The sequence below is a fragment of the Anabrus simplex genome, chromosome 6 (assembly GCF_040414725.1).
Source record: "Anabrus simplex isolate iqAnaSimp1 chromosome 6, ASM4041472v1, whole genome shotgun sequence".
In the NCBI taxonomy this organism is placed as follows: domain Eukaryota; kingdom Metazoa; phylum Arthropoda; class Insecta; order Orthoptera; family Tettigoniidae; genus Anabrus; species Anabrus simplex.
The window spans coordinates 301,787,525-301,815,055 of NC_090270.1; the positions used below are offsets into that span (position 1 = coordinate 301,787,525).

General features: G+C 37.5%; 1 protein-coding gene across 1 annotated transcript in view; it reads left to right on the forward strand.

Moving 5' to 3' along the window:
* Positions 1-25,858, forward strand: part of Npl4 (nuclear protein localization 4) — a 278,312-nt gene extending 252,454 nt beyond the window's left edge. Inside the window, exons 10-11 of the mRNA XM_067150486.2 lie at positions 5,308-5,446; positions 24,520-25,858. Of these exons, the coding sequence (XP_067006587.1) occupies positions 5,308-5,446; positions 24,520-24,816 (436 nt within the window). The 3' untranslated portion in view covers positions 24,817-25,858. The remainder of the gene's footprint in view (positions 1-5,307; positions 5,447-24,519) is intronic.
* The last annotated feature ends 1,673 nt before the right edge of the window (positions 25,859-27,531 follow it).

A 27,531-nucleotide genomic window follows, 5' to 3' on the forward strand; every position in this document is an offset into this window, starting at 1 on the left:
GAGCAGTATCCGAAGAGCCATAAGTCTCTCAGCAATAGCACTGGGAGTGAGGTGGTGATTATTTACCAGTTTTGTCTTCACAACAAATCCAACACCATGTATACAGAACTCTACTTCCTCTTTACCTTTCCAAAAGATGGTATAACCCAATTCTTCCTTCACCAGACAGTCTGGTTTCAGGGCAGCAACATCAATGTTTAATTTAGCAATCTTGTAGGTAATGATCTTCTCTCATATCTGTTGCTGTCTCTTAGATCAAGGATTGTACTGATGTTCCAGTTACAATTGTACAGTATCATTTTTAGTTTTTCGATCGCACATGAAGTGACCTATTGGGTGCAGCTGCCCAACCAGGTAAGTATGTGACTACTGATGTTCAGCCCACATTTTCTAATGCCTTCCCCATTTGGGGTAGGCAGTAGTGATCTTAAATAGGCTTGCCCAGACACAGATGTAGGATTGAATTCCTGAGTAGTCACAGGGTCTCAGAAAGACGGCCATCACACATCTGCCGCCAACATGCAGGTCCAGTCTCACCTAACACTTGCTCCCACCATCCTTATCCTTTTGCCATTGGATTTGAAAAGAATGAAGCAGCAGGTAAAATGCCAGTGATTTTAATTTTTTTGAGGTGGATCACAGCTTGCCTGGAAATGACCCCACACACTGTATGCTCTAAGCCAGGGATGGCGAACCTATGCCACGCGTGTCACTAAGTGACACGCGAACATGATTTCGGTGGCACACCACATGCACATGTTAACGTTTCTATGTACGTCTTGTACTATAGACTATACATATCTCATTCATGGTATAGTTACAGTGTTGCAGGTTTAAGAAATATATACCGAAAATCTAAATCCTAGTTTCATTCGGACGTGCATTATGGCAACACTTCAACACTGATAGGTCTGGAAGTCAAGTGAGATAAATGTCAGATGCGTCCGACGAAGCATTCGCTCACCCACGTCAGCCAATTAGCGAAGTTTGGCTTGTGTGTGGTTGCCAGCATTGCCTAATTATTCGTAGTGTGTAACTGTTTATTGTTTCGAATTTTGTAAGACAAATAGTTGCCAAGAGATTATCTCAACTTCGAGATTTGGAGAAACTATCGCACTTTATTTCAAAACCTCACATTGCACAAATGAGTGCTACTACGGCCAATTTTTTTGAATGATTAGATATTGATAGTTTAGAAACGGAGTTGACTGAATTTCAAGAAAGCAATACATCGGTGGACAAATTCCTACAACTTGGTGAATAATTGGTGAAAATCGAGTGTGCTGTTGATGATGAATATTCTTTCCAAAAGCCAGAGAACTTAATACTTGAACAGCAGAACAGCCTCCCACAGATGTATTCGGATATGAATAAACTTGCTACAGCATTAGTTACTTTGTTTGGTTCATCATAGGCCTGCGAACAGCTATTTTATACAATGAACGTGTGAAGTCAACTGTTAGAAACCGTCGTAGTTCAGACTAAGTGCTTCTTGTGTGTTATCGAAGACAAGTTACGACCTTAAGATAAATGACATGGCTACTTCGATACAGCGACAAGTTTCACACTAAAGTTGAGGAAGACATTTCACTTAAAGTCCTTCGGCAATATTAGTATTTTTGATTTCTATATTCAATAACACTCAATGACAAAGTGTGTTACAATGGGCGCTTATTATATTTAAATAAAAATAATGTTAGGTATTCTTATAACTTACATATTAAAAATGTATTTTTGCGGTATTGGCAAAATACGACCACGGGAAATGCAAAGAAATGTATTATTTTACGGTGTATGTGTAATAACATGTTATGAAACATAATTTGGAATTAGGGATGGAAGTCGGTCGTGGGTTGGGGGTTGGTTGTAACCATTCCAAAGGAAAATAACAAGTGGCACAATATACAGTTGAGAAAAATAAACCAGACATAAAATGGCACACTAGTTGGAAAAGGTTCGCCATCCCTGCTCTAAGCAATATCCTGTGGTCTATATGGAGTGAAATGTGCAGGATTGTATGCCAGGATTGCACCTTCACAGGCAGCCCATCTGATATGGCCTGCTTTGCCGGTGGTTGGCCATGCGGTTAGGGGCGCACAGCTGTGAGCTTACATCCGGGAGATAGTGGGTTCGAACCCCATTTTCAGCAGCCTTGAAGATGGTTTTCCGTGGTTTCCCATTTTCACACCAGGCAAATGCTGGGGCTGTACCTTAAGGCCAAGGCCGCTTCCTTCCCATTCCTAAGCCTTTCCTATCCCATCGTCGCCATAACACCTATCTGTGTCAGTGCGACGTAAAGCAAATAGCTTTGCCGGTGGGCCACAATGTGATGGTTTCCAGTGCCATTTCCTCCACTGTAGGAACATCATCCAGCCCAAAGGAGCTCATCTGCCCAAAGTCGTTGCCTTGATGTTGATATTACCACAAAGACGCACACACAAAATGCTTTCAATTGTGTACACTATTTTATTTATAAATGATATATACATATTACACACACACTAATAAACTGCCATCTTAAAACAAAACACTACTACAAAGAAGAAGAAGAAGAAAAAGAAGAAGACTGCCACAATAGCATGTCAACGTACTACCAATCACAACATGAATTCACATAACGACTTGCACTCACAACTCTTGTTCAGCAACTCTCCTCAACCCCTCAAGACAGCCCCTTTATATACATTGCCTGGCCAGTCTTCTAGAAGAATATGACATGTTCTCTCGTAATTTTGAGAGTCTCCAATAGCCTGTTTACAATGTAAGGAATTTTCTACACAAGTCCAGTCACACATTGCATTGTTTTGGACTTATTACAGTGTGTTGCACAACATTGCATTGGATTATACATCATATATACCGGTAATAATAAATTATATACTATTAATTACATGTTCTTATATTAAATAATATATATACAGAGCAGATTTCATAACATAACTCTACAAGTAATACAATCATGATTATACCATAAAAATTCTGGACATAACTACGTAAATAATAATAATACTAATACTAATAATAAAAAATACGAGGTTGAAGGAGTGTGGAGAATCCTCCCCAATCAAACTGTCTATCGAGAGATTGACCCAGTTACCAGCACGATGAAGAAGAAAAGAATGTCTTATTTATTTCATATCTTACGATTACCAGAAAACAGGGTTTTACGACCAGTGATGAGAAATCTGGGAAAGAAGACAGGAGAGCATTGGATCAAAGAAATTCAAGAGGATCTCAAAACAGTTGGACTCGAAATTACAGATGCAGAGAACAAGTATAAAATTACCACCCTTCTTAAGAATTACAAATTTTCAACTGAAATGATGCACAGAAGGCCTGTAGAGATTTCACTTGAATTAAGAACTCTGTGATATGAATGAATGAATGAATGAATGAATGAATGAATGAATGAATGAATGAATGAATGAATGAATGAATGAATGAATGAATGAAGTATTGGTAGATAAGAAGAATCAAACAGTACAACCTTCAAAGAAAAAGTGTTACATGGAAGACTCAAGTGGTCCAATGCAGCCAGTAAAGTTAATAATAATAGATGTAAACAACTTCATAGCCACACCTCACAAGTCATAATAATAATAATAATAATAATAATAATAATAATAATAATAATAATAATAATAATAATAATAATAACTGATATTTTCTTTCTTTACCCATGGGTTAGAGAATATTGTTTCCAAGTTATACTAGTCCATTACACTTGCATCAATGTTTTCTATAATTTAATAGTAAATTATCGAATATACTGGCAAATATTTAGGTGCAATGGCAATGTCATAAAAACATCTTGTTTAAACAGTCAGTCTTAACAATTGAACGTTCAATAGCCTCAATATAATTCTGTATGGATATTTGATTAATCAGCAGAAACCCTCCAATATAAATAATACTAACTAATTTCTATAAGTCTAACACACTAACATTGTAACATACATTATAACTGAACTGATACTATTACGCTGTCACATGATTTTGCTTGTGTATATTCTTACTGGTAAAAGATAACATGAAGTCCGCCTCATTCTGTCTCAGATGGTGATTATTATAGATGTTGCACATTTTAATCAGTGGTGATTTTGTGATGCATTTGTAAATTAGAATTCTTTAAAATATATCTTTCCAAGAAATCCAGAATTTGTATATATCAGTTACATACTGTACTACTGGAGTAGTAGTTCATGTCATTGTATTTGCTCAAAACACAGTAAGTTAAACAAATGCAAAATAACAAGGTCATTGGACTGATAAAAGAGGAGGAGAGAATTTATCATGAAAAATAAAAATCAGTAGCAATAAAGGGTGTAAAGAAAGACAAAGAAAAGTCAAAGAGGGGATTAGGAGAGAATTTTGTGTTGCTGTTGTAGCCTGGTGCAACATTTGTAAGGTAGACCCTCCAGTGTGGTTGGAGGGCATCTGCTGTGTATGCGAAACTTCATGTTAGTGTGGTGGAGGATAGTGTTGTGTGTGGTGTGTGAGTTGGTTAGGGAAAGCATAAACACTTAGCCCCTGAGCCAAAGGCAAGAATCATTTAAGAAAAATCCCACCATCAACAGCCCAGAAGATCATTTTCTGTGGTTTCCCATTTTCACACCAAGCAAATGCTACTTAATGTCACTTAATTAAGGCCACGGCTGCTACCTTCCCAATCCTCACCCTTTCCCATCTTTGGCATTGCCGGAAACCTTCAATATGTTAGTACAACATTAAACCACTAGCTTACCCATGAGGGTAAGTCAGTTAGAATGTGGATTGAAGAATATTTTCAATAGGAAAATCCCTTGGCTCCTCGAGGAGTTGAACCCAGGATTCCAAGCACCAAGGTCAAGACCTTAGCCATGGAGCCAGACATGGGAGGACAGAAAAGATGAAAAGTATAGGTACAAAATTGAGAGGATGGAAGAAAGAAAGGATTTACCAGTGGAAATAGAAATGTACCTAATTGTATGGTTTTCTTGCATTTCATATGCTAACGTATACACAGTCTATTGAATCAACTCTATAATAGTCAGGGTATGTACATTTTGAAAGGAAAAAAAGTAGAGACAATAAAGGAGAGAGAAGAAATGAAGTGTTATGAACCTCATCATCAAGAAAGGAGACTTGGTACATGAGCAAATGCATGTGATTTGTTTATTCTTACATTTGTTTGTTCCCCTTCCATTTTTATGCAGTAGCAGATTGAAGATAGGAATTAGAGCAACATTATTTAGATGTGTGTAATTAGGAATAGAATATGTATCTCCCAAGACCTTGTTGTGTATGTTACTAATGTTTTCGTTTCAGGATGGTCGATGGACATATCCAGGACTTCAGTGCTCTCAGTAATTACATGCAGCAGTTCACCCCAGACCAGTTCCTCCAGGCAGTTTCTGACTTCCATTTCCTTCTATATATTTCAACTATGGATATGTTACCTATGAGGGTAAGTAAGTTAGAATGTGGATTGAAGAATATTTTCAATAGGAAAATGAATGTATTATACATATTTTTTAAAAGAGATCTTTAAGAACACAATTCTAATTTTTGGATTTGTAATACATTGAACTGAGTATGATATACTTTATACCAGGGATAGACAATTGCTGCTATTCTTACTCAGTGTTTTATCAATAGGGTTGCCATACATCAGCATTTATATGGACATGTTCAAATTTTTATAATAAAAATAACCTCCACATACATTTTTGTTTCGTACTATGAAGTACATGGCACATATTAACGTGCTATGCCTATGGAACCAAGCTCTGCATTCAAGTGACAAATCAGCTCAAACCCCACCATCTGTTGTCCTGAAAATGGTTTTCTGTGGTTTACCATTTTCATTTGCACACAAATGCCGGAACAGTTTGTTTATGGGCCACTGCCAGCTCCTTCCGCCTCCTTACCCAGTTTCATTCACACTCATTCATTTCATTTTTATTAGTTGGTGTCAGGAAGTAAAAAAAATTGCCATATAATACTTATCTCGCCTCGTCCCCGACCCTGTATCAGAAAACAGGACTAAAGGGTAGATGTAGATACAGGTACTATGAGGGCGATCTTCAGTGGTCTTTCTGTGTTAGTTGTTAGTGATTTTGCATGAATGAAGAGCGCAAATGTTGGCTGTAGACTGCTGGAATTGACAATCGAATCATAACTTTGATGTTCTTAGTTTTGAGATGATTTTTTTTTTTTTTTTTAATTGAAGCCATTTCCTTTAAGTTTTGACTTAATTCATCTATAACTGTGAGGTTTTTCAGTCTGTCAAAACTAGATCATGATAAATAAAATTAGAAAATACATGAAAAAGAAAATGTTTAATAATAGATTATATCTTAAAAAGATATCATTTAATTAAAAACACAATGATGTATTTTGTTCTTGAAAACAACGTCTTCAGTAGGGGCCGGATGTTGTTGAAATGTCCTTTTTTCCCCTTTGCATTAGGATGGTGCTCAGTAGTATAGAAATTCATTCTGCAATATAACGAACTATAACAACACGTTTTTATTTTGCATTATTTTGCATTTTTTGCCAATTTGGGATGATCAGTCATTATTTCAACTTTCTGGATAATTTTTGGTCAATGTATAGCATTTTGAAGAATGTTGAAATAATTTTAGTTTTTTTTTTTAAATTTATACATGTATGATCAAGTTCACAAAACAACTTAATTAGAATTTTTTTTAAACAAATGGTTAAATTTGCTAAATATCTTTCATGACCAAGCAAACCGACACCAGTTGTTGGTGACTAAGAAAGGGTAAGGAAAAGATTTATTCCTGTTAGTCTTGTGTTTCCAAGTTATGTGCAAGAACACAATACAAAACTCTATTAGGAGAAAGTATTTCCTAATGTGTCTCAAGTATCAGGAATACACTAGCCTTCACCCCACCCCTACACCCAGTCATTCACCCCTGCGTACCTCAAGGCCAATAACAAATGGAAGCAAGAAGGGATTGGAAACAACAGTTACATAACTTTCCATTTATGTATAGAATGTAGTTCTGTGCAAGAAAAATGCCAAAACTGAAACCATCACGAAGTGGGTTTAAAAAAATATTACAATTTGCTCTACTGTTGATGAACTTAACCATAATAGGTAATTGATTTAATCCTATACTGACTTGTCTACTTGACTTATACCATTTAAAATAGTATGTTTTTGTTCCATCTTGTCAGTACAGTACTCTTATTATAATGAAAAATTATTTAGATTGGACTTCACTAATGAAGGGAATGTACTATGTTCCTGAAACATGTATGAATAAATAATTTTCAGTTATAATAAGTGTATTAACAAGGTGGACCAAACACTTACCGGTACTATTTTAAATAGTTTTTAATTTGCTTTACCTCGTACCGACACAGATAGGTCTTATGGCGACAATGGGCTAGGATAGGGCTAGGCGTGGGAAGGAAGCGACCATGGCCCAATTAATGTACAGTGTGAAAGGAGGAAATCACAGAAAACCAGGCTGCCAACAGTGGGGTGTGAACCCACTATCTCCCGACCCAAACTGTGCAGCTACTTGCTCAGTATCACAAAGTGCATTTTTAATTCAGCCAGTAAATGAATTTGGAAGAGACGTGTTTGCAAGAGATGAGCGTGTCTTATTTTGTGAATTGTGCAATGTTAAAGTGAGTGCGGAAAGGAAGTTTGTTGTGAACGAAAAAATCTGAATGCTGTAACAAGTGCGAAGAACAGCAAGCATTTCCAAGTTCTTCCGGGGGCAAATCATTATGTCCATATTTATATGCACTTCCGAGTAAATTAGGAAATAATTATTTTGGTCAAAACAAGAGCTGTGCAGTGAATGGAATAGGGATACATCACTTATTTTTGTTACACAGTCACCAGAATTCAGTTTGGTAGAATATTTTATAGTTTTTTTACTTATTTTATAGCATTTTTCTATAAATTTAATGGCATTTTATTGATCATATTCAGTGATTTTTTTTTTAGGTCAACAACATCCACTCCTAATCATGAGATTCTATCAAATCACACTTTTAATTTTTTATTTAAATTTTTTGTGAATTTATAAATATTATGAACTAGTGTAAAAACATTTATGTTAACATTTTGTGTACACTGTCCTAATAATTGTTGAAATGTTCTAACTTATCTTAATGATATACATTATTCCTGTTGGGCTTCCTCTCTCCTCACTCATCTCACTAGTACTGCTATGTGTCATCCCTGGCGTCTCACCTGGTTTGTTTACCGGTAACTCTTCATTATGTCATGCTCCAGTGATATTGGCTCCCTGCAAAACTGTACTTCTAGTTTTTTATTATTATTATTGTTAACTTTATTGGCCATATTGGACCAGTTGAATCGTTTCACATCCACTTTGAAGGTTGTATTGTTTGATTCTATTGATCTACCCAGTACTTTTTCATTTGTTCCAGTCGTAATTTTCTCACTTCGTCTGAAATTGTATTAACCGTTCTTTGTGCCACTTCTGCTGAAAATTTGTGAGTCTTAAGAAGTGTGTCAATTTTATTTTTGTTCTCTGCAACGATATTTCAAGTCCAACTGCTTTGACATTTTACTGTATTTCATGGATCCGTTGTCGTCCTGTCTTCTTCCCAAGATATCTTGTAAAATCCAGTTTCCTGGCAGTCACAAGTTATGAAAGAAACAAGAGATTATTTTCTTCTTCATTGTGTTGGTGACTGGGTCAATCTCTCGATAGACAGTTTCATTAGGAACAATTCTCCAGACTTCTTCAACCTGGTATTTTTTATTTACATAAGTTCTGATGATTTTTCTTTCACTTTTGAGGAGCGATCAGGGTTTCACAAGCATAAGTGGCTTCCAGGAGAGTTTCAGTTTTATAGTATTGGATCTTAGTGTCTGTTTACAGGCATTTCTTTGTATACATTGACTAGGTTAGAAATGGAGCTTTCTTCATTTTGTTAGTTCTATTTATCCATGTTTCTTTCTCGTTTAAGTTTGTGTGATGATTTCTCCATGATATTTAAATTGTATAACTACCGTATGTTAATTTTTGATCATTTATGAAGACTTTATTTATACTCTGGGGTTTTATGGGCATGATCTGAGCTTTCTCAAGGGATATTTGTTATCTTATTTTTATTACCAGTACATCTGAAAATCCCAGACAGTTTGTTCTTGTTGAGGGTTTTGCTCCAATTTTGATTTTAGGTAGGTTTTCCTTTATCCAGAGTTTCATGATGTAATCGGGAGCCATATTGAAAAGGAGTGGAGATAATCTGTCACCTTGTCTGAGACCAGTTTTTATTGTAAAAGCTTCTCCCCTGAACTTTACCTTGGAAGTTGTGTTGGTCACAGATGGTTTGATTTTTATTAATTTAGGAATTAGACCATATGATCTGAAGATTTTTAAAAGTGTGGGTGTATGGACACTATTATGTGCTTTTTTGAAATCTATGAATGAGATAATGAGCTGTTTATTTCTGCACTTAAAATATTCCTTTATTAGTGTCAGGTTGAGAATTTGGTCTGGGCAGCTTCTGTATGGGCAGAATCCTCCGTAGTATTCTCCAAGTTGTAGTTCCAGAGTGTTTTTGATCCTGTTGTAAATTATGCAAGAGAAAATTTTGTATGTGCATTCCAGAATGGTTATTCCTCTGTAATCATTTGGGTTGGTTTTATCTCTTTTTTTTTTAACCTTCAGAATGCCAGACGGCAGATGGCAATATCTTATGTTTTGTGTCTGTAGAGTAAAGAACATAGTTTCTGATTTTATCACGACGCAGCTCATTTGTTAATTCAGTTATGCACATGGGATTTCTGAATTTCATGTGGTTCTCGGTTACATAACCATAATTACCTACTAAACTACTGAGCAGATACTTCCCAAATTTTCTGTGTTTATTCACTTGGATGGCAGGGGATGGTGCAAGGCTTCTTAGGTTGTCAACAAGCTAGCATAAACATTGTTACGTGGAATGTGCGCGACAATGCTAAGTCCTTTAGAGTTGGAAAATATGAGGTTAGAAGCAAAGAGATACAGCTTGAACATTCTTGGTCTATGTGAGACAAGATGGCCAGAAGTATCTGGAATCAAATTTTATAATTTATTACAAAAAGAGTACACACTTTTTATTGATATCATTTTTTAACATAGTCACCCTGATTTTCAGTGCACATGGTCCACTGTTTCACAAGCTTTCTGATACCCTCTGCAAAAATGGCTTTTCATTGCAGAGCAAGCCATGAATGCACCCCTTCCTTCACTTTTTTATTGGAGCTGAATTGATGGCCTCTTAGAGCATTTTTAAGTGGACCAAACAGATGGTAATCCACCAAGGTGAAATTGGGACTGTACACAGGATGCTCCAACACCTCAAAACGCAGCATCTGAAGAGTTTGAGCAGCATGGGCGGTGTTATGTGGATGCGCATTGTCATGCATCAAAAGAACTCCTTCCAACAATCGATCTCTGCATTTGTTGTGAATTGCAGGTTTCAGCTTGTTTACCAGCATATCACTGTAATGTTCACTGTTTACTGTTTCCCCTCTTTTCCTGGTAATGTTCCCATATTGGCCCTTGAGAGTCCCAAAACACTGTGGGCATTACTTTTCCTGCAGAAGGTTGACTCTTGAATTTCCTTTAGACTGGGGATCCAGGTTACTTCCATCCCATGCTCTGATGTTTACTCTCTGGTTCGAAGTGGTGAACTCATGTTTCATCTCCAGCGATGATCCGTTTCAGAAACATTTCACCTTCGTTAGCATGACAGTCCAGTAGGTGCTGACAGATTCTCACTCGATTGCGCTTCTGCTCTTCATTTTTTTAACCCATTTTGAACAGACTTTGTGTTAATTAAGCTTGTTATGCATGGTTTCATATGCAGAACCACGGTCGACTGTCCAAGATGTCACCTTGAGAACCTCAAATTACAATTACAGTTCCTAACATAGAGTACAGGCGCCTGTTGAAGCTGCTCCTGGGCCGATGACCTTAGATGTTAGGCCCCTTTAAACAACAAGCAAAGCTGCTCCTACCGAGCTCGATAGCTGCAGTCGCTTAAGTGCGGCCAGTATCCAGTAATCGGGAGATAGTGGGTTCGAGTCCCACTGTCGGCAACCCTGAAGATGGTTTTCCGTGGTTTCCCATTTTCACACCAGGCAAATGCTGGGGCTGTACTTTAATTAAGGCCACGGCCGCTTCCTTCCACTTCCTAGGTCTTTCCTATCCCATCGTCGCCAAAAGACATACCTGTGTCGGTGCGACGTAAAGCAAAAAAAAAAAAAAGCTGCTCCTGACATAAAGTACAGACACTGCATAATGGATTTCAGTGGCATTTCCTCCACTGTGGAGACCACCACCCCACCCAAAGAAACTCATCTGCCTGAAGCCGTTGGTCCCTTTGGGGAGCCGAGTTAGTTATCACTGCCCGACATTCGGCGTAGAGACGCTGGTTGTACGGTCTGCTCCATTAGCATAGCAGAATGAACTGGCCAGACATGTAGTTTATTATTATTATTATTATTATTATTATTGTTGTTGTTGTTGTTGTTGTTGTTGTTGTTGTTGTTGTTGTTGTTGTTGTTGTTGTTGTTGTTGTTGTTGTTGTTGTTGTTGTTGTTGTTGTTGTTGTTGTTGTTGTTGTTGTTGTTGTTGTTGTTGTTGTTGTTGTTGTTGTTGTTGTTGTTGTTGTTGTGGAAATGAATTAGGGGGTGTTTAATGACCATTAGTGAAATAATAAACTATATTATTATATATATTCACTCTACTAAGTTAATTCACTAATCCCTATACCAAGTGAGTTGGCCATGCGGTTAGGGTTGCGTAGCTGTGAACTTGCATTCGGGAGATAGTGAGTTTGAACCCCACCGTCGGCAGCCTTGAAGATGGTTTTCCGTGGTTTCCAATTCTCAAACCAGGCTGTACCTTAATTAATGCCATGGTTACTTCCTTCCCACTCCTAGACACTTCCTATTCCATTGTCGCTATAAGACGTACCTGTGTTGTGATGTAAAGCAAAATTATTTTTAAAAGTTACTTGTGGCTGGTGTTGAGGATACTGAAGATATTTGGCTATATTCAGGTTTTTACTGAAAGATTTTGAAATTAATCAACTACCATATTAATGAATAATCTTTTCTCTTTCCAGTGAGGTATTTTATCTTTAACACCTTATTGGTCCGTGGCTAAATATGTAGTCACCACTTTTTTCTCTGTATGCTCAATGTAATTTTTCTCCCTAATCTGCAATGTGTTGGTGCAGTTTATATGGGTTTAATTTTGATCAGACCAGTGTTTTGACTGCTTATTATCACAGTTGTTGGGGATGGCACAGAAGGAGGGATCAACAGGGGAAGACCTGAGAGATCAATCCAGATGAGCCTGGGCAAACACACTACAGTCTTTCAAGCGGAAGTGATAGCTATCACAACATGTCGTGAGGAAAATCTGAAAATGAACTATGAATAAGAACATTTTCATTTTTATGGACAGCCAAGTGGCCATTAAGGCACCAAAAGCAGTCCAGATAATATCCAGAATTGTCTGGTATTGCCATTCACTTCTCCTGAAGCTCTCAAAGTACAACATTGTCAAAATGATATGGGCACCTGGGCATGCAGGTATAGAAGGAAATGAAAAGTCAGATAAACTGGCCAGGAAAGGAGCAGAAACACATTTTGTAGGGCCAGAACCTGTATGTGGGATTTGCTATGGACAAGCCCAACACTACATAGGAAAATGGGTACAAAAGAAACAAATAGAGAACTGGAAAAATATTCCAGGATGCAGGCTTGCAAAGGAACTGATAAAAGGACCAAACAAAAAGCATACTAAAGAACTGTTGAAATTCAGCAGAGAAAATATAAGATTGGTAGTAGGACTGTTGACAGGACACTGCCATCTGAAAATACACCTACCTAGAATTGGAGTAAATAAGAGACAATATATGTAGGAAATGCAATGAAGCAGAGAAATCAGCTGAACACATACTTTTCAAATGTGAGGCGCTGGGTAGAATCAGACTCTCCACTCTAAGACTACCAGGTGAAGAGAGAGAGAAAATCCAAGAAGACCAACAGGAACAACCTGCAGCTTTGTGAAGGGAGCAAGTATATCTAGGTGGAAATGAAGGAAAAACATAGTAGCAAAAGATCTTAGAAGTCAACGCTAATTAGGAACTAATATTTAGAGGCCCCATGAAGAAAAGAAGATGATGAAGATCACAGTTGTTCCGATATTGGGTGGCTAAATATTTAGCTACTATTTATCCAGGTTCAGAAAGTAAAAGATGACCAAATATTTGTGGTCTGAGTGTCCACGTATGTAGCCACCAACTATCTTTGCAAAAAGGACATCAATAAATGTGAGCGTTAACGGGTTAAATATAATTTTAGAAACCTTCTCTAAATAATTTATGAAAAAGTATGAAATCTTTCATTATTGCTTGCGTAGGGAAATTGATAACACGAATGAGGAATAGGAAAAGATTATTTCGTGGTTATAGTATATCAATAAATAAATCGAAAACTGTTATTATGTCTGTCAACAGGCAGAAGAAGAAAGGAAAAATAATGCTGGGAGGTACACAGCTGGAAACAGTAGACCAATATAAATATCTTGGGTGCATCATTTCAAGTGATATCAGAATACAGCATGAGATTAACAACCGTATTAAAAAATCAGCTCAGTTTTACCATCAAGTTCGGAACCTCCTCTGGAACGAACAAGTTCTCTTAAGATCAAAGCAGATTCTATTCCAATCATACTTCACCCCCACAACAACATATGGCCTAGAAACCTGCACAACAACCCAACAAGTGGATAGCAAACTACAAGCCGCAGAAATGAAGTTCCTACAGAAGACAAAAAGGGACAGGGTAAGGAATGAAAGAATGAGGGAGGAAGGTGGTGTGTACCCATCCCTGAATGAAAAAGTGACAAGGGCCCGTTTGAAATGGTTTGGCCATGTCAAACGAATGGACGATAGAAGGACAGCAAAACAATGGCTACACACAGTCGTGGGTGAAAAACAACCGGTAGGAAGACCTAGGGAGAGATGGCTGGACCAAGTGAAAGAGGACATAGGAACAAGAGGAATCAGCTGGGATGTCGTCTTGAGAGAAGAGTGGTACATGGACAGACAGAAGTGGAGAGAGCTCGTAAACCACACTCGGGCAACTGGAGTGGAAAACTGATGATGATGATGATTATTATTATTATTATTATTATATCATAGACATCAACAGGCTCCAAAAAATTAAAGTACAGTGCCATTCCTAGCTTTTAGCTCAAGTAATCCTATTTGGAATGGAATTTTCAGAAGCACTTAGGAAGACATAGATCAACATCACACGCCTCACACATCCACTTGTTCTCTTTTCGTACCCTAAGACCAGTGTTATTTTACACACTCTAATCGGATTTTTTTTTACTTCTCTCTGCTGGGTATCTTGGATATGAAGTGCTTTGTTGTCCCCTTGTGGCAAAAGATGGTTACAGTAGTGTACTCTTTCATTCCATTGCAGCACTGTCGGCAAGAGAAACAGACACCTTCTTCGTGAAGTCTGCACATACCTGGATTAAATTTTAAATTATAATTTTCAGTTTCTGAATCACTATCTTCCATTTTTGATCCAGAATTGATCATTCCAGTTCTTACTGATGGACTCAAAACATGTACCCTATATAAGAAGCCTAATAAAATCCAGTCAACAGAAATTAAATTCATTAGAACAATGAGCCAAAAGACCAGGAAGGAGGCTGGCATCAAAATACCTGTTGCTGAGCTTTTTGGAAGGTTTGGACATGTTATGAGGATGGGTAGAACGAGAACAGCAAGAAATGAATGGAGAGAGAGGCTATTAGTGGGGCCAAGGAGTCGATGGATAGACACAGTGAAATCGGAGGTCAGCAAGAGGAATGTCAAGAAACTATACTTCGACAGTAAGAAGTGGTGAGCGCTTGTACACCATGACTGGGAAACTGGAGCTGGAAAATGATGATGATGATGATGATGAATTGATCAATATCTCCACAGTCTCAGTGCTGGGCAACTTGCAGGCAGCCATTTTACTCACAGAGTTCTGCCTGACTGCGACCAATTACCACAACTGGTTACGGGTTTCACAAGTAGTTTCTAATGGGTGCTGTGATCTAGTGTATTGTTTTGTAAGTACTTGAAAACCTATCCTACACAACGAATGAGTGGTGTTCATTTAAACTAAAAGCCTGCCGTAATACAAACAAAAATGAAACAGCATTTCGGCTTCGTACACATGGGAATGTTAGCTGACCCAAAGGGTGTTCAGGCATAGAGGAGAAAGTGTTAAACACATCGTAAATTATTTCCATAACAGTTTAAAATACAAAAATAATAATAATAGACTACAAGTACAGTTCTGTGAAAGCCAGTGACATCACCAGAGCGTGATGGAAAGTTATCAGTAAACAAGCCAAAATCAAAATCAATACAATTTTTAAACTCTTCTTCCTGCCCCCTGGTGGTCAAGTACTAAATAAAAACAACTGAAGTACATGCTACGTGTCCCGCACAAGCACTGCAGTCTGGTCTAGTGCCAAGAAAACGTCAAATAAGCTCAGACATAAATAAAATACGAACCCGCACAATTGTGCGTACACGGTCTGAAAAGGTTATCGAGGTCATGAGAATAAGCATTCACTTAGTGAAATTTAATTTCAGACCATTTTTATGCAAAGATATTTTGACTATTTGTATAGTAACAAGGAATTGTTAAAGAAAATTGGGTCTAATGATAGATATGTGGGAGCTGTTTTAGTGTTATAAATGATGAAGCTAGTACTGTACATGGAATTTGTTGGTGAGAGGAATGTGTCAGCATTTTCAGATTTCAGAATATGGTAACCCTTGTCGTGAGTAAATGTAAATTTATTCCTACATAGGGATCTTCAACAATTCAGCCATATTGCTTACTGTGGCAAAAGAGTCTCTGATATCAGACTGACCTCAATGAACAGTAAAAAAGGAATGATTTTGATTCTGTGCATTCCAGTTACATGCATTGTCTGAGAAGTTTCAAGACTTAGACTGTAATTGTAATGAGAATTAGATTTAAGAAGAGATACTTTGCCAGCAGATGGTACAGTACCTGTAACCTTGAACTGACTCTTGGCTGTGAGTCCGCGAAATTCCACCGGGGGGGGGCAGAAACAGTCCTTAGTGATGCAGGTGATTGTGCTGTGCTGTGGCTCTCTTTCCTGATTTCACACAGAGTTTTGTGCTCGCATACTGCTCATTTTCCACATCTGCACTCTTATCACCACCATCCAGACATCAATACCGCTGCAGTGCGGATAGCTCTGTTACTTAGTGCCATTCCACCTGGGTGACTGCCCTAAATGCAGATCTGTAGTGATTAATTGATTCTGCTACCTCATCACAAGATATAAACGTTATCTATCTGTATTGACAGCTATTTATTATATAAGATTTATTAATTCTAATATAACCTCCTGTTCAATACAATTATATTTTACTTAGAACCTATACATGTTTTGGCCCTATATTTGGGACATCTTCAGTAAAAGAATTAATTAAAATGTTAAAACACAAATATATGTTCATGAAATGTATGGTGATAGCATAAAAACATAACTTTTTTGCTGTGAATGATAAACATTGATATATGAAAAACAAGTGTGCAAATAAAATATTCTCCACATCTTGAATGTATTTTAACACGTTTGCTGCTATTGTTACACTGTTGACGTTAAGCGTGAATGTGTCACGAATCACCAATGCCTCGTACCGTACTTTGCTGGTGTGCATCACAAGGCACGTGTGACTCGTCCTATGGAAGTAGTTCTGTGGGCTGCCGGTGGATGGCGAAAATATTACTTCGAAATAATTAGATTGACAACTGCAAGTCATGTCAAGTTCTCACATTCTTCAGCATGAGATCCACCAGCGCTCGGTTCAGTGGCAATAATTATTGAAGTCCATGAGTCACCCATGCCTCGCGTAGCACAGAACAGTGTGTTAACATCCATTTCTACATGTTTATTTATTTGCTTTATAATAAAGGCACTGCAATCAGCCACCCAGTATTGGCGAGAAAACCATACCTCATTGGGTTAGGAGGAAATGCCAACCCAGAACCCTGAACATCTGGGGTTGTCCCTCAGCGGTTAACAACCATAGTTGTAAATCGGAGCTTGCTCCACCCAAGGTTAACTACCTTCGAAAGTCAACCATGGAAAGGTCTTTTAGGAAAAAAATTCCACCGTCGTGTCCAAGAAAGCAGGAGAAGGCTACATTGGATTCAGTGGGTAGCCACCTTGAAGACATCAACGAGTCAGAGTGTTAGCAATCACCCATTCCTATGCTAGCACATAAGAACAGGACCAAACAAGATCAGATCAGCTATATTGCAACTTATAATATTAATTCTCTACTCAAAGCAGGAAAACTAAAGAACTTGACGGATGAATTAGATAAACAGAAAATTCTAATAGCAGGACTCCAGGAGATGAGAAATACTACAGAAGAACCATTCGAATCTCAAGGCTACAGAATTTACAATCAGAAACCTGGACTAAGGGTTATGAAACATGCCCCCAATTTGGAACTGGGTTTATAGTCAGTGTGAAAATAATAGATTCGATAATCAATTTTCAAGCCATCTCACCTAGAATTACAAATTTGAGTTTAAAAGCATCCAACAAAATTTATACCATCATACATGCCCATGCCCCTACTAATGTAAAGAATTTTCTAACAAAGACTAGGAAAGAAGTGGAAAAGTTTTGAGATCTCCTTGACCAAACTGTAAACCAAATAAATATTAACAACATTGTCTTATCTTGACATACGAAATTAACATCTTTAACAACTTCAACAGTCTAGCAGCTTTGCTTTTTTCTTATCCTCCACTAGGAGTTATCAGTAGGACACATTTGTACTTCATTATAGAGATAGCGCTGTTTATGTTCCACATTGTTTTTCTTACACCCTCAACAGGTATTGGGAGCATTGAGCCAGGTTCCATTCAGCGCTCCAAGGAGTGTAGTCTTGTAGAACTTGTGACATGCAGCTTGATACCACAGTTTTAACCAGGGACATTCTTATGAGTTTGTGTTGGACAGGCACCTGCATTAGTATCCTCATTTTACGATTTGTGAGAGCAATCAGGATCCTGATTATTCGCCTTACAGGTTTGAGATTAAGGCTGAAGATGCCCTTATAATGGGCAAAACATGTCCCTGTAATTAATATGATAAGATTTAATTCTTAGTTTCTATATCTCTCTTTGTATTGAGTGGGTGAATTTAAAACACTTGTATCTTTCTTTGTCTTTATGTGGTATGTTCCGAGCTGTCAGTGGAGGGATGGCATGGAATAACATTAGTAGACACATAAGTTAGAGTGGTGTCTTTAAAAGTAGGAAATTTTACAATATGAAGATAGAGTTGGAATTCAGGAGGACAAATTGGGGCAAATATTTGTTTATAGGAAGCGAAGTTAGGGATTGGAATAACTTACCAAGGGAGATGTTCAATAAATTTCCAATTTCTTTGAAATCATTCAAGAAGAGGCTAGGAAAACAACAGATAGGGAATCTGCCACCTGGGCAACTGCCCTAAATGCAGATCAGTAGTGATTGATTGATTGATTGATTGATTGATTGATTGATTGATTGATTGATTGATTGATTGATTGATTGATTGATTGATTGATTGATTGATTGATTGATTGATTGATTGATTGATTGATTGATTGATTGATTGATTGATTGATTGATTGATTGATTGATTGATTGATTGAAGATCCTGTTAGGGGACTTCAATGCCCAACTCGGAAGAGAAAAGAAATACCGAGATATCATTGGGAAATGGGCTCCACATAAACATACAAATAAGAATGGTCAAAGACTTGTTGAACTTTGCAGAGAACACAAACTAATCTCAAAGTCCACCTACTTCAAAAGGAGGCCCAACAAACTTAAAACTTGGAAACATCCTGGTTGGAGAAAAGGGGAATGACAGCTGGATCACGTATTTATGGACAAAACCTTCCACAGAGAAATCTACAATGTTCAAGTATTAAGAGGAGTAGATACAGGTTCAGATCATTACATAGTCAAAATCAAAATTAAGTTCACGCACCACTAAAAAAGAAACCAAAACGCAATAAACGAAAGAGGAACTTTGATCCACACCAGTTAATTAGGAATGATAAATATAGAGAAGTTACACAGAACATAAAACTGACAGATAACTTAGAAGAACTGGTTCCATTTCTCAGGCAACAAGCTGAAAATTTAGCCCCATTGAACACACGTAAAAGACATGCCTGGTGGACCTCAGAATGTGACAAAATTCATGAAGAAAGACATCATTCATGGTTAAAATTTCAAACACACAAAACAGAAGAAAGTGCAAACAACCTCAAAAATATCAGGAAAAAGTTCACACAAATTATCAGGCAAACCAAGAGACAATCACAGAAAGATCTGATAAACTCAATAGAAGAAAACTACCACAAAACCAATTCCAGAGACTTTTACAAAATGTTTGGAAGACAAGTACAAAAATTTGCCCCTCCCACATTAATGCTGAAAAGTGATGATGGAAAAACGACACATAATGACAAGGAAAATGTCGAAATCATGGCAAAAGCATTCATTAAACTTTTCAATTGTAAAGAACCCCAGGAACTTTTAGCAATTAATACAGACACGCCCATCAAAACCCCGCCTGAACTCATAAATCCCCCAACAATCCAAGAGGTGGAAACAGCACTCAAAGAGTTGAAAAAGGTATGCGGAGAAGACCAAGTTTTCGCAGTAATGTGGAAATATGCCAGTGATACAGTTCGAACATCCTTACACATGGCCCTAACAAAAATCTGGATAACAGAAAAGTTCCCCGAACATTGGACCACAGCCATAATCCACCCACTCCACAAAAAAAGGAGATAAAAGGAATCCAGATAATTACAGAGGTATCTCTCTCTTAGACAGCACATACAAGATTTTCTCCAGAATCCTATACAGGAGGATCAGAGAGCAACTAGAGGAAGAATTAGGTGAATACCAAGGATTTTGGGCTCCATCCAAAATTAATCAAATTGATTGAACTCACCTTAACCAACACTAAATCAAAAGTCAAGTTCAGAGGGGAATTCTCTGAGCCACTCATCATAAAAACAGGCTTAAGACAAGGAGATTGCTTGTCACCACTGATGTTCAACTGTGCCTTGGAATATATAATGAGGGAATGGTACAAGAGTAACCCAAAGAACATCCGAATTGGAAGACCAAAAGACAACATAAGTTTAAATTGCCTAGGTTTTGCCAATGACCTTGCTCTCTTGTCCAACAATATTCAAGAAACCAGACAATAAGTTATATCACTACAGGAAATAGCACAAAAAATTGATCTTGGAATATCTTTTGAAAAGACTGTAATCATGTTTACTGACCCACCACTCATAAACAAAATTGCCATAGGAAACCAAGAAATCAAAATTGTAGATAAATTTAAATATCTGGGAGAAATCATAACATATAACCTCAATGAAAAGCCAGCATGGCATAACAGAATAAATAAACTGACTAGAACACAATATGTCACCAAGAATACCTACAACAAAAAAGGCCTGTCAATAGCAACAAAATTAAAACATTACAAAACAGTCACTCAACCAGAAGTAACATACGCAAGCGAAACCATCTTCAAAACAACTAACACTGCACAAATAGACAAAATACTCAAGATAGAGAGAAGAATCATTAGAATATGCATCAACAAATCATACCAAAAAGATGGATACTGGAGAGTAGCTTGTAATGGAACAGTCTACAAGTAAAGAGAACCAGTAATGAGCTCAATCAGGAAATCAGAAAGAAACGCATTTCATTTTTCGGACATCTAATCAGAACACCAGAGAACAGGATCATCAGGGGAATAATAGAAAAATTATGGAATAGTAAGTGCAACATTAAGTGGATTACAGAAATCAAGGAAGATATGGATGAACTACAAATTACAGGAAGACCTAAGAAACAAAACTGACAAAATCAAGAAACTCGCAGACAAACAAACCAGACTGCAAATCAGAAACAACAAACAGACAATAGGAAGGGTGATTTCTGATGAAGAAAGAAGGATAAGATCAGAGAGAATGAAGAAGTACTGGGCTGACAGTAAACTAAAAAATTATTTGTATAAAGTTGGCTAGAGTGGTCCAATGAAGGCCATAAAATGTAAATAAATAAATAAAGTCACTGCATATAAAAAATATTAAATAATATTGTCTATTTCTTTTCACAGATCTCGAAATTCCCTTAATATTTACACCCATGATCTCACTAATTTTGTTATTATACAATGGCAATTTTTATTTTGAACACAGTAAGTTCAATTTCAGCATTTATGAACCTTATTAAAACATCCAATGCACATGAATGGTTTGTTTGGGCATTTCTCACAGTAAGCTAGTCACCTGCTTTGTTTTCTTGTCAGCGTCTTTCAGTGTGCCACGTTCTCGCCTCAGCTTTATAGCAAACCACGCATTGCTTTTGAACTTCTCTGGCTGGTCCTTCCATCTTTGAGAGAGTGTCCGCACGTCTTCTCCCAGGACTGATGACAGGTTCTGTCTGTGGTCCAACCAGGCTTCTTGCGACCTTCTCTTGAAATTGCAGTAGTGGCATTTTTTGTGCCGACGTCATGGTGTGAAGTATCCAAGCATTAACCAAGGCCGTTCCAATGATAACTTCTAGGGCTACTTTCCTATACCATTTTAAACCTTTCTGTAGACCTGAATAACAGGAAGACATCTGATCGCTGAAATCAACCCCCTGTTTAGCTCCATTGTAATGAAGAACAGAGAAAGGCTTCCTGACAGTTTCACTGCCACTGTTTTTCTTTCCAAAATCTACCAGACAGTCACTATGACTCGGAAGTGTTGAAAGCATTAGAACAGGTCGCTTGTCAACCCACTTGATAACTTGAATACCGTGCTGACACATCTTACCTACCACCTTTCTTCATTTTCTGTTTCACTATCATCGGTAGTCCACGTCTATTGCTACGAAGGGTCCCGCACCCAAATGTTTCGTTCCTCAGAAGTTCTTCTGGTGTAGAAATTATCGGCATAGAGAATACGTCCTTCATTTAGAAATTCATCTCCATTACAGCTCCATTACAACAGAATGAGCATGACCTACTCCACTTTCACTCAAACTGGACTTTCCTGCATAGGTCTTTGTTTAACATTGTAGCCTTCTTTTGTACACAGCTTATACACCTTAACTCCATATTTGTGAGTTTTGCTAGGAATGTACATTCTGAAAACTAAACGGCCTCTCCAAGGAACCATGGTTTCATCTATAACCATTTCTTTCCCCATTGTCAAGGCATTCTCAAAATTTTGGTTTAATTTATCAAGGAGAGGTTGGATTCGATAAAGACGATCACCTGGTTGTTGGTTAGCTTCATTGTCTGCGAAGTGCCAGAATCTCAAGAGAAGAAGGAAACGATCACATGACATTACCCGTCTGAGAAGTCGTGCATCATATGAGTCATTCTTAGACCAGTATGATTTAATAGTTGGATGAGGAACAAGACCCATACACATGATAATTCCTAGAAACTGTTTCATTTCCTCAACATTAGTTTCCTTCCATTTCAAACTTCTGGACTTGCTTTTCTCATTATGACTTTGTTTAAATTGATTGGCATACCTTTTGGTTTGCTGAACCATCATTTCTAATAGGCTGTCATCCACGAAGTGAGAGTGTATATCAATGGGCTGTCCCTCTTCTAACTGCAACTGAACCTTTGCTTCCCCAGGATAAACAGTGAAGCCTAAATCATTCCTGGTTATATCACCCCAACTGCAGTCTGATTTCACTGATTGTGTTTCAACTTGTTCACTGTCAATTTCATTGTGGTTATCATGTACCTCTGTGTCGGTTCCAGAGGACACTGGTAAACATGATGAACTTGACAATGAATAATTGGGATCCTCAATATCACTACATTGGATATCTTTGTTTCCTAAAAGATCCTCAATATCTGACTCTAATGGTTTCTCTAAACGAGATCTCCTGGTTCATTGTGAAGAGTCCGAACTGGAACACTCTTTGGGTAGCTGGAAGTCTGCTAGTCCATGTTTCACCTGAAACAATTCACACACATTCCTTAGCTTTCTATGCTTATAGTTGAGAATAAGATGATAAAATCTGTACCTAAGTAACATTCTTACCATGATGCTGCATAGGAAAGATGCCCAATTGTAAGTCTTGCAGTTATTTCACACGACTATAAGGGTATTCACACGCTATCATAACAGATTTCCGCCAGCCTATAATACTCGCTTAACAATGTATAGCTCATATTGTCCACCGCAGTTGAGCGGGACGTCTAGTAAAAATGTGAGGCACTGGTGACTCGTATAGCAAATAGTAAAAGCTGCATTACATCCATGTGTCATGAGTCACCCGTGCCTCGTGGTGTTCTATGCCATAGAACAACATAGATACCACCTTTGACTTGCTGTCGTACTGTTACGCAAAGTTATCACTGTAGCAGCATAGGAATAAATTTTGTATTTTTGACCAGCCCCACATTTTTGTGCTGTATGAGTCACATGTGACTCGCAAAACAGGGAATGTGTTAAACTATTTCTTAGCCTTACATCAAAATAAAATGAAATGATCAGCAAAACACATAGATGCAATCACTGCACTGACATGTGAGACCATATGAGCTGGTTCTTTTAGTTATGTTTCTTGTATTTTGATGTTAACTTATAGTTTGGGTGATATTGTGTTAAAAAAAGAAACCTCCATAGTGTAAGAATTGTTGAAAATGCAAGTAAGGCTATGGAGAACATTGAAATGTTCCAAATTTGGCTGTATTATGACCTTGTAATAAGGATGCATTTGGCTCTCAGTAAGGATATAGAGTTTCGGCTAAATGGTATGTGCTGACGATGTGTGTAGAATGTTTGTAATTTAGAAAAAAATCATATTAGAATATTAAGTGGAAAAGAGAATGTGTGTTGTAATAATTGAGATAATACACTTCCTCTCTGTTGCCCAGTCGGAATGAATAACTCCATACAGTGGTTTAATCTATACAAAGGTTTGTTTTCTTGGTGAGTTGTTTTGCTGCTGCTAATGCTGAAAATGGCTCAAATATAGGGCCAAAACATGTATAGATTATCAGTAAAATATACTGTAATTGAATTGAACAGAATCACAGCCAGGGATCAGTTCAAGGTTACAGGATACCATAAAACCTACGACAAAGCTTCACCAGATATTATCATTACAGTTATGGCCTCATTCTTAAAGCTTTTCAGACAATAATGTTTCGCCTTTCATAATGGATGAGTATTCTGTTTCTATTACGTTAAAGACATTCTTCCTTTGGGGGATTATAAAGGATGAAAAAGCAACAGACCAGATTCTGCCCTGTATGAATTTCCTCTTGGTATTAATTTCTGAACATACTTGTATACTCTAATGCATGCATTTCTTAATTATTATTTTTTCTTTCTCAGGAATTCATGGGCCCACTGTTGGAGGCAGTGAGGAGTCACAATGCTGAGCAAGCACAGGACTGGTCAAGGTCTGAGCACTGGGCTACTGTGGAACAGCTGATTGCTGCTAGTTCATCATCTCCTCCACAGTCACGCCCTCAGAGTGTCGCTGTCAATATAGGAGAAGTTAGCAGTGATGACAGTAGAATGTCGTCTGATGCAGCTGGGGCATCGCAATCACTGTGGACTTGTCCACACTGCACTTTCCTTAACCCATCAGATCTGATGAGCTGTGAAATGTGTCGGTTGCCTAGGTAGAGAGGCCTTTAACTTCACATCTATGCCATGGCTGCAGTCACTCATGTTGTTAAATTGCTGTGAGTGTGTTACTTCATTAACACCAGGAGAAAGAAAAAGGATTATAACTATAAATATTGAAGTTCTCATGTATACTCATTACAATGAACATATACTCCACAACACTGATCAAACCCTCCTCCATCTCTTATTAAAATATGTTGTTCCCATTTAAGGTTACACAAATAGTAATATGTGTACATTTTTTCCTGAAATATGTTCTTTCTTTGTGTATTTAATATTGACTTTAAATCAGTACGTTAATTTTTATATATATAAATAATCACAATACCACAATAATAGAAGGCTGACATGAAGCAGCGAAAGTTACAGAAGAACCACTTGCTCACTGTTATCTTGTTAATTTTGAAGTATTGAGTCTTACAGAATTCATGAAAATATTGTTTTCCTCACTAAGAGCTGATTGTGTTTGTTAATTTTAATCCTGCTGTCTCCATAGTGACTCATGTTTTAATTTCAATGTAAAGTTTTTAAAGAAGGAATTTTTAGACCTAGTGGTTTATTCTCACATACACAACAAAATGTAGAAAATATTCTTTGTTTTATAATAGTAATTACTGGGTAGAATTCTAGCTCATATAACTTAAACTCAGAAATAAATGCAGAAATTATGTATTTGTTTTGTATGTTCCATCATTCCTTTTTGTTTAATTCTTTGAGCTAAACAAATTTCAGTTACATATCCTGGAATTAAAATGAAGAATTTGTAATTTACTTGTCTTGGTCAGGGTGAGAAACAGAGACTTCTTTATAACGGTTAGTAAATGTGAGCTGTGATCAAAATGAAAGTTAGGTACTGAAATATATTAAGTTGATCACTTTTGATGTATTTTAAGTTATGACCAATGTCTTTGGTAAATAAATGTTTCCCTCCTTCTACCTAAATGCTAATGCACATGCTCTCTTATACTTTATTTCTTTTCTAGAAATTTTACATCAACATCCATAGGAAAATACCAGTCTTAAAAATTATTCATCACTCTTTTTAGAGGATGGTCCCCTCTCTGACAGACTGCTAAGAATAGAAAATGTCTTCCTCCATGTAATTTTGAATTCTTTGATATTCTTCTGTCCTGGTGTAGTATTGCTTACATACTTGTGCTCTAGGAAGGGAATTCTAAATTGGTCTAATAGAGACATATTTCTTTCAGGTGCATTTTTAACTCCTACAAATTTATCTGTAATGTATGTGTAGAACATTAACGCTGAGGGTCAAGTACTCACATGTCAACTTCCATCAGTCTTTTCATTCCAAGAGTATTTTTTGAATTACTTCACTCTGTCCAAATCTAAAGTTAGGGTCTAAATCACGACTCTAGTATTAGGCCAGGAGATATTTTGCTCTTCAGATGTTCATGAACTTCAGGTTGGGCTCCTTGGCTGAATGGTCAGCATAGTTGCCTTCGGTTCAGAGGACTCTGGATTTGATTCCTGGCGTGTATGGAAATTTTAGCTGTGTCTAGTTTATTCCTCTAGCTCGGGGACTGGGCATTGGTCTTCATTCACTTCTTTGTTTACATACAATACATCACACTACCAACCGCGAACCAGGCGAGTTGGCCGTGCGATCAGGGGCGTGCAGCTGCAAGCTTGCATCCAGGAGATAGTGGGTTTGAATCCCACTGTCGGCAGCCGTGAAGATGGTTTTCCATGGTTTCCCATTTTCACACCAGGCAAATGCTGGTGCTGTACCTTAATTAAGGGCACGGCCGCTTCCTTCCAAATCCTAGGCCTTTCCTATCCCATCGTCGCCATAAGACCTATCTGTGTCGGTGCGACGTAAAGCAACTAGCAAAAAAAAAAAAAAAAAAAAAAAAAAATCTACCAACCGCCATAGAAATATGCCATCCTGAATACCTCTCTTCACATAAAGTTGGTATCAGGAAGAGCTCTCAGCCGTATATCTGAACTTAATCTACATTAACGCAGGTCCTAAACAATTGGGAATAAAGGTTATGAAGAAGTATCCATCAAATTTGCTTGCTGGGTAAATTGTAGAAGCAAATGACTTCTGTTCTTACATTATGGCATTTGATTACTTAAGCTCCTGATATTGAAGCATACATCCTCACAAAAAGACTCATCAAGACTGCAAGCATCAGAGATGAAATTTCTTAGATCCACCATCCAGAAGACCAAGATGGTCAAGTTAAGAAATGAAGAGGTGAGGAAAGAAGTCAGAATAAAGACATCCCTATTAGACCGAATCAGCACATCCAGACTACAGTGGTACAGGTATGTGATGAGGATGGAGCCTACAAGAAGAGCCAGAATAAATTTGGAAAGACAGGTGGAGGGAAAAAGAACTGCAGGAAGACCTAAAACCCGATGGGTGGACATGATCAAGGTTGATCTAGTTACCAGAGGATGGACAGTGGATGATGTTCTCCATGAACTGAAACTGAATTTATCATTGTTGTGTTTTCTTAACAATAACTCAGTTCATTGTTTACTATTAAAATGTCTCCCAAGAATTAATTCTTTGCCATAAACAACAAAATTAATGTAAATGTCTGTGCTCTGGTTCTACTTTATTATTTTTTAATGGTATTCTGGATTGTAGAATAGCCCAAGTTTTCTTTTTAGATCTTCCAAAGATAAGATATTTTCCTTATCTTGGTTGCAATCCAACTGGGCCTGTACTCTAGGAGTGAT